The sequence below is a fragment of the Pteropus alecto genome, unplaced genomic scaffold (assembly GCF_000325575.1).
Source record: "Pteropus alecto unplaced genomic scaffold, ASM32557v1 scaffold155, whole genome shotgun sequence".
Lineage (NCBI taxonomy): Eukaryota > Metazoa > Chordata > Mammalia > Chiroptera > Pteropodidae > Pteropus > Pteropus alecto.
Window position 1 is genome coordinate 16,772,211 of NW_006438113.1, and position 15,711 is coordinate 16,787,921.

At 30.1% G+C, this 15,711-nt stretch overlaps 1 protein-coding gene across 2 annotated transcripts in view; it reads left to right on the forward strand.

Annotated features, from left to right (window-relative positions):
• Positions 1-15,711, forward strand: part of CTNNA3 (catenin alpha 3) — a 1,378,877-nt gene that overhangs the window by 1,316,071 nt on the left and 47,095 nt on the right. For both annotated transcript variants that reach the window (XM_006915590.2, XM_006915591.2), the window contains exon 17: positions 9,787-9,921. In XM_006915590.2, the coding sequence (XP_006915652.1) occupies positions 9,787-9,921 (135 nt within the window). The remainder of the gene's footprint in view (positions 1-9,786; positions 9,922-15,711) is intronic.

The following is a 15,711-nucleotide window of genomic DNA, read 5'->3' on the forward strand; positions in this document are numbered from 1 at the left end:
TCAATATTTACTGGTTTTCTATGGAAAATTGCAAGACACATAGTAATTATTAGTGTATTAAAGTGAAGATATAAAATATGAAATTATATAATCCTTATACTGATGCTCTAAACACTTTTTTTCTTTATATTTCTCTCATCTATATATCAATTTTCTAAGCAGCAGCTACATTATCAGTTACCTCACTTTATTTGAAAGATCTCTCAGTTCTTTTGTTAATGTACTGAGATGTTTAATTAATATTTCAAACTGAAAATATATTACTTTGCACAATTGTTAATATTTAACTTTATAATACATATTTATCTCCACTTAGAAAATTTACTTTTTGACTTTGAAACTATTCCATATTATTTATTGCTTATATAATTTTATAGGAACTTTATTGGGCTACTTCTTATTATTTACTCTTTTTATCCTCCATTTCTTGGAATAATAAGAACTTTCTCTTATTAGATATTATATTTGTGGACATAAGGGAGGAGAAATAAATAAGGAATAATAATAACAGAGACAAATATTTTAAAACATTCCTGAATACATATATATATATACACATATATATATATTTGATGTTCTGCCACTTTAAACATTATAAACATTTTATTAATCTTTTTAGTATTTACTATTTATAGTTAAAAAACATAATTCAAAATCTAGTATGAGAAAATTACTGAAACCCAAATCTGCCCATGGGTTTCCATCGTTTAAAATTTTATTTCATTCACTTTTATGAGACTGAATAGTAACAAAATAAGTGAAACCATAATGCATTTGACAGATTTATGTGTACTAAAAACTTTTTAAATACTTAATGCTTCCTACCAGTGTGCCTGTTTATTTCAAAATGCACAATTTTCAGGGTTTAAATAATTGTGTCACTTTGAAGTATTTTTTTCTTATACTGATTTTTTTCCTTTAATTGGATCAAATCACCTTGCAGCATGTACTCTGCCCCCTTTCTCTCTGGTAACCACTACACTGTTTTCTGTGTCTATGAGTTTTTTATTTGTTTGTTTGTCTTGTTCATTTGTTGCTTTCAGTTTTATATCATGGAAGAAAGCAGAAGTATTGTTTCATTTCCATATAACTTCTCTGACGAATAATGACTCTCTGGTCATTTTCACTTTATATAGTAAAGTAGTTTCAAATGAATTACATTTGAACAAATAGGGTTCTAAAGAATCAAAGTTGAGAAAAAAGAAACATTTATTACAGTGATCACAGGGAGATTGTTTATGACTGTGCTTCTGATATTGTTTAATAGACTAACATAAAAATTTTAGACAGAGAATAATACCTGAAGTAGATTGTGGAATACAATTGAATAATGTAAGCAAGGCAATATTCACAGTGTCTATGTACACTATGAACAAAAATCTGCCTGAGCATTGGTAGCTTTCTTTTTTGAAGAATTTAATAGTTCAAAAAAAAAATTAACAATTTTTATGATGCTTTCTAGTCTGTTTTTTACTAGAGTGTCAGAGAGTCAAACATCAATCAATTTTCAATTCTACTCAACATGAATGTGTGTGTGTGTGTGTGTGTGTGTGTGTGTGTGTAGTGTTAGGCCAATTTAGTTTCATTCTGTAAAATATCAGTCAAAATTCACATGTGGAGAATGATTATCAGATTATTAATTGAGGTTTCATATTCTGCCTCTCTTCTCTCCTCTCCTCTCCTGCCCGCTCCTCTCCTCTTCTCTTTCTTCTTCCTTCCTTCCTTTCTTCTCTCTTTCCTGTCTAGCTTCCTTGGACATATGTTTATGTGTGTAATGTACATTTCACTACTCAGGCATTGCTATTATGTGGCTAGCAAGGAAGAGATTAACAAAAACCTTCTGTTTTAACATCCAGAAGCCTAATGTAAACTTACTTTTCCCAAACCGATCTTCTCTTGAGCTTTAGAATTGTTTTGAGATAGTATGGTAGATTATATATGTCATTCATGACCATATAGTGTAAGTCCTACTGAATTCTAGTACAAATTAGACAGTGTATTCCTAAAGGACAGAATGTTGTTAGTTATCATAATTCCTCAACATTTTCCTAGTGAATACAGACAATGAAAAGTTGGAGACATACACTTTCTATAAATCCAAGATTTATTTATTTGTATTTCTGTACTCAAATGAACTGGATAATACCTTACAAAATAGGAATAATACCCAGAAATATCTCAATTTCTTACAGAAGCAATATATCCCAAATAAACAAAAAGAGATGAGTAGGACCTAAAATAAAATTACATCTGCTAAAATGTTTTGTACAAGGAAAGGAAAAATTAGACTTTTTGACCCCTGGGGTATGTCTGAAGCTTGATACTCCTTCACTGTAATTTTTCCCAAAGCAAAGATATCTAGATTATTGATTGGATACTCTTCCCTAATCATAACTGAACGCAATTAAAATACATTTTCAGTGTTAAATACATTAAAAGCAAATGATAATTCAAGAAAGATGACATTAAAAAGCACAAGATAAAGAATTACAAGCCAAATCATACACAATGCACTCAACTGTGAACAAAATAATCTACGAATGTAATTTATATTGGTATTTTGACAAAATATTGCCATGGATAGCCTCATTTGAATTGTTTCCCTGCTGATGTTGTGAGAGTCAATTTTTTTAAATAATAAAACTATATTAAAATGAAAATTCTGAAGCATTATTATACCATTCTAACAGGTCTCTTAAGAGTATATTTCCTAGATGCATCTTGAGACAATATTTGTGTTTTGATGCTATTTTCTGTCTAAAATTTATTCTGAGCAGATATATTAAAAACCAGATTTGTTCTCCAGATTAATGAACTTCTGATTTATACAAATAAATGTATAGCAGGTTCTCAGGAATTAAATAGACATAGATAAATATATAAATGCTGAAATATTTGATTTGTTTGCATTCTTAAAGCAATAGTCTTCTGTTAAAAGGCATGCTGTTTTACTGCTTCCCACTTTTGTTGAATCTTTGACATTTTCCCATTGAAACAATGTCTGAAATGCTTTGACGGTTATTGTATATTTAGTTTTATTTCATGGATGCAAAACTATGGCCCTAGGAACCAAAAATAAGTTGTAGGGTCTAGAAAGAAGGGGTATTTGGTATAGGAGAAGAAAAGGAAAGATGAAAATGTCTTCTTTATAGATGGCTGGCAGTCTTTAAACAAAATTCCAAATAATCAAATTTTGTCTGAGTTACCTTTTTGCCATCCCTCTCACATTCTGATTCTGTATACAGGGAAAAACAATTTTATTAGTTTGTTTCAATCTAAGAAACTCTTCAGTTAACACATTTCATATTTTAGGGAGGGAGATAATATTTTTTGTTAATTTTACTTTATTATTAGTTTCGAGTATACAGTTCATTGGTTAGACATTTGTATAATTTATAAACAATCTCTCAGATTGCTCTTTCTTTCCTCTGGCTTTCCACCCAGCCATTACATTAATGCTAACTGTATTGTCTATGCCATGTTCCTGAACTGTGGCCATCTATCAACTACCAATTTGTACTTTTTTAACCCTTCACTCTTTTCTTCCAGCTCCCCAACCCCCCTTCCCTCTGGCTATAACCAGATTTTCCTCTATATTTATGAATCTGTTTTTGATCAGCTCGTCCTTTTTGTTCCTTAGATTCCTCAAATAAGTAAAATGATCATATAGTACTTATCTTTCTCTTTCTGACTTATTTCACTCAGCATAATAACCTCTAGGTCCATCCATGTCATTGCAAATGGTAGGATTTTATTTTTTCATGGCTGAGTAATATTCCATTGTATATATGAACCATAACTCCTTTATCCAATCATCTGTTGATGGGCATTTAGGTTGCTTCCGTATTTTGGCTATTATAAATTGTGCTGCCATGAACATAGGAGATCATAGATCTTTATGAATTTTTGTTTTGGTTTTCTTTGGATAAATACTCAGAAGAGCAATTGCTGGGTCATAAGGTAGATCCATTTTAAATTTTTTGAGAAACCTCCAGACTGTTTTCCTTAGTGGCTGTACCAATTTACAATCTCACCAACAGTGTATGAGGATTCCCTTTGCTCCATATCCTTGCCAGACTTGTTCTTTGATTTGTTGATGATAGCCATTCTTATAGGTGTTAGGTAATATCTCCTTGTGGTTTTAATTTGCATTTCTCTGATGATTAGTGACCTTGAACATCTTTTCATATGTGTATTTGCTATCTGCATTTCCTCTTTGGAGAAATATCTGTTCAGGACTCATGTTTTAATTGGATTGTTTGGGGTTTTTTTGCTGTTGAGTTGTATGAGTTCTTTATATATTTTGGATATTAACCTCTTATCAGATGTATCATAAGTGAATATCTTCTCCCATTCAGTCAATTGTCTTTTTGTTTTGTTGATGGTTTCCTTTGCTGTGCAAAAACTTCTTAGTTTGATATAGTCCCATTTGTTTATTCTTTCCTTTGTTTTTCTTGCCTGAGAAGATATGTCTGAAAGTAATTTTCTGAGAACACGTCTTTTACTTTCTTGGTTTATTTGATTTCCAGGTATTTTATTGTTTTTGATGCGATTGGAAATGGGATTGTTTTCTTAATTTCTCTTTCCAAAAGGTAATCATTGGTGCATAAAAATACCACTGACTTCTGAATGTTAATTTTGGATTCTGCTACTTTACTGAATTCATTGATCAGTTCTAACAGTTCTCTGGTGGAATCTTTAGGGTTCTCTATGTATAGTATCAGGTCCACAAATATATATGGGAGTTTTACTTCTTCCTTTCCAATTTGGATACCCTTTATTTCTCTTTCTTGTCTTATTGCCATGGCTAAGACTTTCAATACAATATTGAACAAGAGTGGTGAAAATGGACATCTTTATCTTGTTCCTGATCTTAAGGAAAACGTTTTTAGCCTTTCCCCAAAGAGTATAATGGCCTTTATTATGTTGAGGTATGTTTGGAAGGGAGGTAATATTTTTGAGTTATAATCTAATACATAGGAAAGTCAATCCTTCTAAGAAATTCTCAAGGAAGTCAATATAAAAGCTGAAAAGTAGGTTAGGCCAGAACTTTATACTTACTAAAAGAAAGGAGTATTGATAAATATGGAAAACATGTTAGTCTTAAATTTGATGTTCAAATTACATGCCATTGATAGCATTTTCTCAATGGCTGTATGTCCAAACCAAGTTGAAACTAAAAATGAATTGGAAACAATTCTTATACTTGAAAATATTAGTCTAACTAGAGAGATAAGACAAAATATGAACAGCATATCTAGTTTTTGGTAAAATGACATCTATGCATTGAAAAATGCCAAACCATACCTTCCCAAATATAACTGTCACAAGTCAGCAATGTCAGTGTAGACCATATAAGTTTGTGTTATCCTTCATCTTTGATATCATCAAAGAGTTCCACTATATTTTTAACCATACTTCCCTAGATAGTCTTCTCTTATGTGTTTTAGAAACCTCAGTTTGCTAAGGAGCAGCAAACATAGGCCCAACAAAGAAAAAAAATGTTTAAAGTATGTTGAGATTTCTAGGTAGAGAATTATCTTGAATTAATGACTGACTAAGTTTAATAGATGGGAGAGAGGGAAAAAGAACTCTTTATTGAGATAGTTAATAAACAAGAAAAATGGTTTTATAGATTGCAAGATGGAGTATGAGATAGTTGAAGGATCTATTTATTGAGAGTGAAATGTTGATAAGACAATAAGATGAACAAATGCCAATAGGTATATGGGTCTTCTGAATATAAGGCTGAATGATAGAGATTTGGTAATTTTTATTTTGTAAGTGATAGATAAAGCCAGAGCATCATGTACTATTATCCAAAAAGAGGGTAAAAGTGAAAAGATGATCTAGAATAAAAACTGAGAACACCAATGGCAGTGTTGAAAATTGTTTAGATGGCATGTTCATGAGCAAGGAGAGAGGGGAGGATTACAGGGTTGTGGAAGGGTAATTGTTTGGGGATTTTATGTTGATAGATTCAAGGATAGAAAAAGGAAATATTAAAAGTGCAGAGAAAGATGGGATCATTGATGACCTATGACCCTGAGGAAGGTGAAATGAGACAGCCTCTGGGCTGGAGCACAGGTAGAGAAATGAGTTCTGGGAAAGGAAAGGTCATGGATATAGACTGCTTTTGCTATCACTTGTTGCTTGAAATTTCTATTCTAGCAATTCACGATGACATCTAATATATTTTGATAACAAACTTTGCCAGCTTAGCAGAAATTAAACTTGTCTATAATTGCAAAATTCATCTTAAATGTTTCTTAAAGTTTACACTCCAATATGTATATATTTTGTATATATTTTGCTAATTCACTCTTAAAATGTAAACTTACTTTTTCTCTCATTATTAAAAAAATGTATTTTGTATTGGTACTAAGCGTCTTACTAGAAAAGTGAAAGCTGGTTTAGCATGAGAAAAACACTTAGGCTAACTGCTTGCCTGTAATGAGTGTCCTGGTGGTTAAAACTTAAATTATATATAAAAAAATCTTTGCATTAAAAAGCTAACCAGATGTCTTGGTCAACATCTCCTATCTTAATAAACTGAGAAATAAACAAAGTGTGTTATGATATTCTATCACTTGATTTGCCTGAAAGTCCCTAGCAGAGTTCCTTGAAAAGTTATTTTTATGCAAATTTTATTTTTAAAAAGTCAAGGACAAAAGTGCTCTACAAATCTAGGGCCCAAAGTTTTTCTATCACTTTCATGTAAAAATACAAATGGTGGGAAAATATTATTTGACTTAATAAAGATTTGTCAATTGATAGAAGAGCATTCTTAAAATGGGAATGACTTATTCTCCCGATTCTGCATCTAGGAAGTCAAAACCTACTCAGAGAAACTTTCCAAATATTAATAGGAAAGAAGCTTTAATAAATTTTATAGTATGGAATTTACCAGTTAGTATGTTTTTTTGCTACAGTTATAAATCTGACTATCATTGTTAGGTGTAACTAAGATTCTTATCAATTCTGAGAATGAAGGGTAAATCTGGGTCAAACAACTTTTAATTTCAAAAGTTCAACTTCAAATTTTCTAGTCATTGGATTCATTCTCTCATTAACAGAATTCTAAACTCTTCTAGTATGGCTTTGAAAGAGTCCTTTGAGAGAGATTGTATGTTTTGCTTGGCAATCGCAACATTGGTTATTGGTTAAAAACATAATTTTTAATTTATAAATTCAATTTTATCAGAAGTTATATAGTGGTGCTGATCTTTAAGGAAAAAATCCACACTAATGCTACTTATAATTTATAGATAAGAGTGTCAATTTAAAAAACCAATTTACAAATCAGAGTGGCAATTTACTGTTTTGTCTATATAAGATAAAACTGGAAGGAAAACTGATATTTTTCCTATAGCAGATTGCAGAGGTTAAGTGTTGCCAGATCACATGAGTTTGAATACTAGTTCTACCAATTAATAAAATTGAGCAAGTCAATTAATCTCTGTGTGCCTCAGTTTCCTTCTTTGTTAGAAAGGGGATAATGATAGAATCTACCTCATGGAGTTGTGTGATTATTAAAAGAGTTAACATAGACAAAGCTCCTAGAATTGTATATGACAGATAAAACACTATACATATCAGGGATTATCACTGAGTTCATCCATGAGAACAAAGAATAGATAAAGCTCTTACTCAGTGAGAACAGACAAAGAAAATGGTGTTTTCAATGTATGTTATATAGAAGAGATCATTATACAGTGAATGAAACAGAAAATTAAATTCGAATCTTTAGACAAATTATATACTCTATTCAAAACCTAGTTTGCAAATGTGCAAGTAACAATAATAAGATCTAAGTAAAATGACACTCTGAACTAAGAATTATGCATGTAAAGAACATGGCACAGTGCCTGGCACATGGTAAAATAATGAAATGATTTGCCTTTCATCATTATAGATAATTCTGGATAACTAATTTTGATCTTTGAAAAAAACAGTACTAATCACTTCAAAATAGTGATGGAGACATAGTTTTGCTGTAATTTTTTTCTTTGAAACTATGCAACACATAATATCCTGTGATGAAAAAAGTACACTCCAAATTCTCTTAAGTTTAGTGATTTAAAATAAAACAAATTTAAAATAAAATAGATATGGGTTCAAATACTGACTCTGGCATAAGCTCTTCAATACTGGAAAAAATATTATGCTTTCTAAATTTCGATTTCTCATCTGTAAATTGGACAAATCCCTCTTTCTTCTTCCTTTCTTCTTCTTCCTTCTTCCCACTCTCCTTTCTTTCTTTCTCTTTGTCCTTCTCCTCTTCCTCCTTATTAGTTATAGTTTAGTACTTCTGGTGAGATTTGGGCAATTAAAATATAAGAAACACCCTTAAAGTCAAGATTTTTCTATCATCTCTGATTGTCTCTTTGGTTATTGTGTATCTTTGTGTCCATTCATATGTCTGTGCTTATTTAGCTGATTGATAGTATTTCTACAGAGTGCTATCTTTGTCGATTAACTTTTACTCAAGGGTCACATGTTCCTATCTTGTCCACTCATTCTGGAGCTATGCACAGTAGTCTATTTAGCAAACATAAATGAGAATGAGATTCTCAGGAATTTCCCAACAATATTCCAGTTTAGATAAAGGCAGAAATGCATGGAATACTTTCTGGTCTTTCCTCCTACATTTTAATTTGCATTTTAGGCCATTAAAATTAAAGCTTTTTGATAATATTTTTATATTTATAAAAGTACTATGTATTATTTTAAGATATGCAAAATATGAGGAAAATGAATATTATTATGTTTATTTACCATTTTAACATATTTCCCAGTTTTGATTAAAATAGTATATAAAATTTTAAATACTAAGTTTTCTACTTTCCAAAAACATTTTCTCACATATTCGAAAATATCATTTTCTTGATACTACATAAGCATTCCACTGTATAGGACATTTATTTCCAAATTTTGCTATTATAAGTAATGCTGCAATGAATATCTTTGCATAAAATTAGTCTTTATATTTCTCCATCCTTATGAAAATGTATTTAAAGTAGAATTGAGTTATCAGGTATTTAAAAAACCTGTTAAAATTGCATAGGAGAAAGAATACAAAGATTAAACACTGACCAAAGATATTTATCATGTTATAATGAAGCTCAAAGCTGTACACTAACAAGTTCCTTACAGAAAATAATATAATATAGGAGACTGCTTTTGGTAAAAAAATTTAATACCTCTCTAAAACATGAATGTCATCTGTTTCTTGGCTTCAGATAGATCACAGCTGTTATCTAAGGTAAAAATGAATATTTTTTGTCTGTAATAGTTAAGAGCTTTAAATAATAAAAGTAAGAGAACATAATGCATGTAATATGTTTTGTTTGCACATTTTTTGTACCCATATACATAACAAAACACAAACAATTAGAATTATGGGTCCCCAGGAGTATTCTAATAGCAACTTTAGGTGAAAGGAATAATTGCATGTTAAATATTTTTTATATTTACCTAAAAATGTAATCTGAAGATTTCTAAACTTATTATAAATTAAAGGCATTATTTTATGTATCTTTTTATGTTTGGAAATTCTTTTACTGTTTCTTTTGCCTATACTGAAGAAATCAAGGACAAAACATGAATAAATTCTTCTAATGGTGGAAGCATATCAGAATCTACCCGAGCTTGGTCTCTAAGAATTGGGGTTCAATGAAAATAAAATTGGTGCTTGATGAGATGCCATAATGTCAATATTTACTCACTTTGATCTACTTATTATTTACTTTGCTATTTCCATTTTTATCTTTTACGCATATTTAGTGTCCAGATCCATCATGCAAACAGGACTTGTTGGCCTACCTAGAACAAATTAAATTCTACTCTCACCAACTGAAAATCTGCAGTCAAGTTAAAGCTGAGATCCAGAGCCTGGGGGGAGAGCTCATCATGTCAGCTGTGAGTATTGCCCAGCATTTCTACCATCACACGTAAAAGATGCTGAAAACAAAGCAGCTACATTCCTTCTTACTCCACTGAATCATATATACCCATGTAGGTTACCAGATCAATTGGAGTATAAAATTTTGCATATAATTAAACTAATGCGAAATCTCATCAGATTTCTTAAGGAAATGTTAAATAGGTATAACATTTTAAATTCACTTCAGAGATTTTAGAATGAATCAGGTTTTGGAAACCATTTGGATAAGAAATAAATGTTAATTTACAGCATGGTTTTCAGACTTCATAAAGAGTACAGATGGAATTCTGAATTTAATCCTATAATTTTCATAAAATAAATGTAAATGTAATTGAAAATTAATGAAATAATTGCTTTATACTCATTTTCTCTCATTCATTTCTATAACATAGAAATATTGATCTTGAAAACTTTTATTTCCACATGTAATTGTAGAAGTATGATAGAACATTACAGATATAGGGGGAACTTTTTATAAATTTTTTGATGATCCTGAGTTTCAATCTGCTATAAAATGACCATGGTAGAAATAATGTCTAACTTTTCTACTCATCTTTTAATAACAGTAGATCATTTCTTTAGAGTAGGTAAGGTAATAAAATAATATTTGATATCTATATTGGATTCAGTTTTCAGTGACTTTGAGAAGGGCATAGACCAACATTATAAATTTAAGTTAAAGTGAAACATCACGAATGTTCTAAGAATTTATATTCATGAAGACAAATTTTTCAAAGTGATAACAGCATACTTATAAATTTGAAATGTCTAGGACCTCAATAGCTTGACATTCAAATTTCCCTCAAAGAAATAACATTCTTAAAAAGAATATATTTGCAGAAACAAGCAAAGAATTACAATCAATGGTAGAAGGCAGGGAACTAATCCTTATGAACTATCTATCTCTTAACTTTTATCTAATTAAATCTTCATGATAGCATGCCTCATAGATTGTTTATTTGCTTATTTTGTTTTTTTTTTTTAACAATTGAAAAGAATGAAATTCAGAAAGATTAAATAGCTTTCCCAAGATCATACTAGTAAATGTCAGAACTGGGATTTACCTTCAAACACCTATGCCTTCTGTATTCAGGTAAATAATCTTGAATCTATGATGAAACTGAAGAGCACCAATCAAAAGTGAATAATTTGGATATTATGTGTAGTTATTATAGAGATTAAGGTGATTAATTGTTTTTAATATTTATATTTTACAAAAAATAAAACAAAAAAGCATACAAATTAACACAACTTGTGCAATATTGGTGCCCTGTCACTTTTCAAAGGAAAATGTGTTTTAAATACAATCTATACCACACATAAACATTTTATGAATACATACATGTATACATGAATGCATATATACACATAGCATGTGTTCATTTATACGCACACTGAAAAATACTGTATCTTTATTCTCTTTTGTTAGACATTTAGTCTTTATTTTCTCATTTAACATTATACTGCTTTAAGTGTGTAAAAAACTATTTGTGGACCCACGTCTGTCTGCTATTTACTTTTCTTAATTTTACACACCTTCATTCACAAGGTTTTAATTTATATGAATTTTATTTTCTAATTATATGCTACTTCTTCATGTTGTCTGAAGCTAAGCTTTCAAAATAATTGATAGTTCAGCCTATACATTACTGCTGAAATACATTATTGTTAATTGTCCCTCCAAAATATCATTTTCTCCAGATGTATAAATTGAGTTTGTATTTCTTCCTATTTGGTATGTTGATTCAAATTCATGAACTTTACATATTTTATAGATAGATTACGCATGAGCCATTTGGAATTCATGATTTACAATTTAAAAACTGAGTCATTGTATAAAGTGAGAAATAACTCTTTGTCATCATTTTACCCACAATTTCTCACTAGAAAGAAATAAATCTGAAAAAAGGAAGCATACCCCCTTTTACATGACTTATAGCCATCTGCTTGCAGGTAGATTCTGGAAAGCTTTTTATTTTTATTATTTCTTTATTTAATTTGTTTATTTTTAATTACATTTGACATTCACTATTATTTTATATTAGTTTTGAGTATACAGCATAGTGGTTAGACATTTATATAATTTATGAAATGATCCCACCAATAAGTATAGAATGGTACAATTTTCATAAAATAAATGCTAATGTAATTGAAAATTAATGAAATAATTGCTTTATACTCATTTTTCTCTCATTCATTTCATAGAAATACAGATCTTGAAATCTGTATGGAATTGTACTGAATCTTAGTTTGCTTTGGGTAGTAGAGACATTTTGAAGACATTAGTTCTTTCTATCCATATGCATGGTTTATGCTTCCATTTATTTTTATCTTCTTCAATTTCTTTCTTCGATATTTTATAATTTCCTGAGTATGGATTTTTACCTCCCTGTTTAAATTTATTCTTAGATGTTTTTTTATACAATTGTAAATGGGATTATTGTCTTAATTTCCCTTTCTGATAGTTCATTATTGATATATAAAAATGCAACTGATATCTGAATTTCAATTTTGTATTCTGCTACTTTACTGAATTTATTTATGTTTTATTAGTTTTTTGGTGGAACCTTTAGGGTTCTATTTAGTATCATGTTATCTGCAAATAACGACCGTTCTACCTTTTCCTTTTCAATTTGGATGCCTTTTATTTCTTTTTCTTTTCTGATTGCTTTGGCTAGGACTTCTGATACTATATTGAATAAAAGTAGTGAAAGTAGACATCTTCATTTCATTCCTAATTGTAAGGAAAACACTTTTAGTTTTCCACCTTTGAGCATGATGTTAGTTGTGCATTTATTATATATGACTTTTATTATATTGAAGATTGTTTCCTCTATTCATAACTTGCTGAGGATTTTTATTATAAATGGATGCTGGGTTTTATGAAACACTTTTTCTCCATCTTTTGCTATGATCATGTGATTTTTATTTTTTATTTTGTTTATGTGGCATATTATGTTCATTAATTTGCAGATATTGAACCAGCTTTGCATCCCAGGAATAAATCCCAATTGATCATGGTATATGATTTTTTTCAATATATTGCTGAATTCGGTTTGCTAATATTTTGTTGAAGGTTTTTACATTTATGTTTATCAGGGATATTGGCCTATAATTACTTTTTTTGTAATGTCTTAATCAGGGTAATGCTGACTTCATCAAATGAGCTTGGGAGTCTTCCCTTCTCTTGACATTTTAAGAAAAGTTTGAAAAGGATGGGTGTTAATTCTTTTTTGAATATTTGGTAAAATTCACCTGTGAAGCCGTTTGGTCTAGGACTTTTGTTTTTGGAAGATTTTGATTACTGATTTAATTTTAATAATAATAACCAGTTTTCTCAGATTATCTGTTTCTGCTTGATTCAGTCTTGGAAGATTATATGTTTCTAGGAATTTATCCATTATTTCCAGATTGTCCACTTAGTTGGAATATAATTATTTACAGTATTTTCTTATAATCCTTTGTATTTCTGTGGTATCAGTTGTCATGTCTCCCCTTTCATTTCTGATTCTATTTATTTGGGTCATTTCTCTTTTTTCCTTGATAAATCTGGTTAAAGGTTTATCAATTTTGTTTATCTTGTCAAAGAAACAGCTTTTGGTTTTATTAATCATTTGTATTTTTTTTTTAAGACTCTATTTAATTCCACTCTCATATTTATTATTTCCTTTTTATTCACTTTGGGTTCTCTTTGCTCTTCTTTTCCTCTTCCTTTTGGTATAAGATTATACTGTTTGAGATTTTTCTTGTTTCTTGAGGTTTGCCTATGTTGCTATGAATTTCATTCTTAGGACTGCTTTCACTGTGTCCCATAGATTTTGGGTCATTGTGTTTTCATTTCCAATTGTCTAAAGGTATCTTTTGATATCTTCCTTGATATAATTGTTAATCCATTGTTTAGTAGCATATTATTTAGCATACATGTATTTGTGTGTTTTTCAAGTTTTTTTCTTGTAATTGATTCCTAGTTTCATACCATTGTAGTTGCAAAAGATACTTGATATGATTTCCATCTTCTTAAATTTTCTGAAACTTTTTTTGTGGTCTGTCATGTGATTTGTCATGAAAAATGTTCCATGTACACTTAAAAAGAATGTATATTTTACTGCTTTGTGGTGAATTGTCTAAAAACGCCAATTAAATCTATCTTGTCTAATGTGTCTTTTAAGGCTATTTTTTTTGTTGAATTTCTGTCTGGAAGATCTATCCATTGATGTCAATGGGGTGTTAAAGTCCCCTGCTATGACTTTATTACTGTCGATCTCTCTCTTTATGTCTGTCAATATTTGTTTTATATATTTAGGTGCTCCTGTGTTGGTGCATCAATGTTTACAAGGGTTATATATTCTTTTTGGATTGATCTTTTAATTATAATGTAATGTCTTTCTATGTGTCATGTTGTAGCCTTTCTTTCAGAGCCTATATTGTCTGATATAAGTATTGCTACTCCAGCTTTTTAAAAAAATTAATTGGCATGAAATATCTTTTTCCATCCCTTTACTTTTAGTCTGTGTGTGTCTTTTGATCTTAAGTGGGTTTCTTGTAGATAGCATATGTATGGGTCTTGCTTTCTTATTCTTATGTCTTTTGATTGAGCATTTAATCATTTACATTTAAAGTGATTATTGATAGGTATGTAGTTATTGCCATTTTATTTTTCATATTTATGTTCCCTTTTTCCTTCCCTTCTGCTTAAATAATTCTCTTTAAATTTCTTACAATACCGGTTTGGCAGTCATGAACTCCTTTAGCTTTTTCTTGTCTGGAATGGAAAGCTTTTAAAATACATTTCACTTGCTTACACCAAAGCACACTTGCTTTAATCTCTCGGTGACCCTCAATTCTCCTCCTCCTCCTCCTCCTCCTCCTCCTCCTCCCCTCCTCTTCTTCTTCTTCTTCTTCTTCTTCTTCTTCTTCTTCTTCTTCTTCTTCTTCTTCTTCAAGAAGAAGAAGAAGAAGAAGTTTTTATCTAAGACATAATTTTACTATGAAGTCTTTTGGAAAGTAATGAGCATGTTTCATTACTAAAGTAGGGAAACTCATTAAATTTACTGAAATTTGTACTCAAATCTACAGATTATTTAAAGTTTACTAAAGTTCACATTCCAAAATCAGGTACATGAAACATTTCGTTAAGCAAATATGTTTTGTTAAAAAAGAAGTAAGTGTGACGAGAATGCATTTCTGGAGTGAATGGGCAGAATACTTTAGGAAGAAGCACTCTGGAGTAAAAATGAATTTATAGCATAAAGGGTTTTGAAAACCATTCTCAGTAGACCATTTAATTAAATACATCGCTTAATTAAAATTATTTTTCAATTATTTTTACTTCTATCTACAAGCACTTATCTTGAAATTACACATTACTTGTAAGGAAACCAAAGTGTTGATAGTTCAAAATCCCAACTATAAATTGTGTATTCTCTCTGTGCCAGGTAGCACAGAACATCTGGAGGATGCAAAGATGAATATACGGTGCCTTCTTTAAGATGCTCAAATAAATACATAAATTATACCTAAATATACAAAAATGACTCCAAATTAATATAATGAATTATATTACATAGTGGTATGCCCAAAAGCACATAGTAAGTGGTAAGGAAATAATTAATTCCATTGATGTGACAAGTGAATAAGAGAAATCTCTAAGTGGCTTAACTCTAATTAGACCTCGATTGATTAGTAAAATCAAACGTCTACTTAGGGGAGAAGGAGAGAAAAAGGATTCAAGATAGATGAGACAACTGAAATAAAAAGATAGAAAT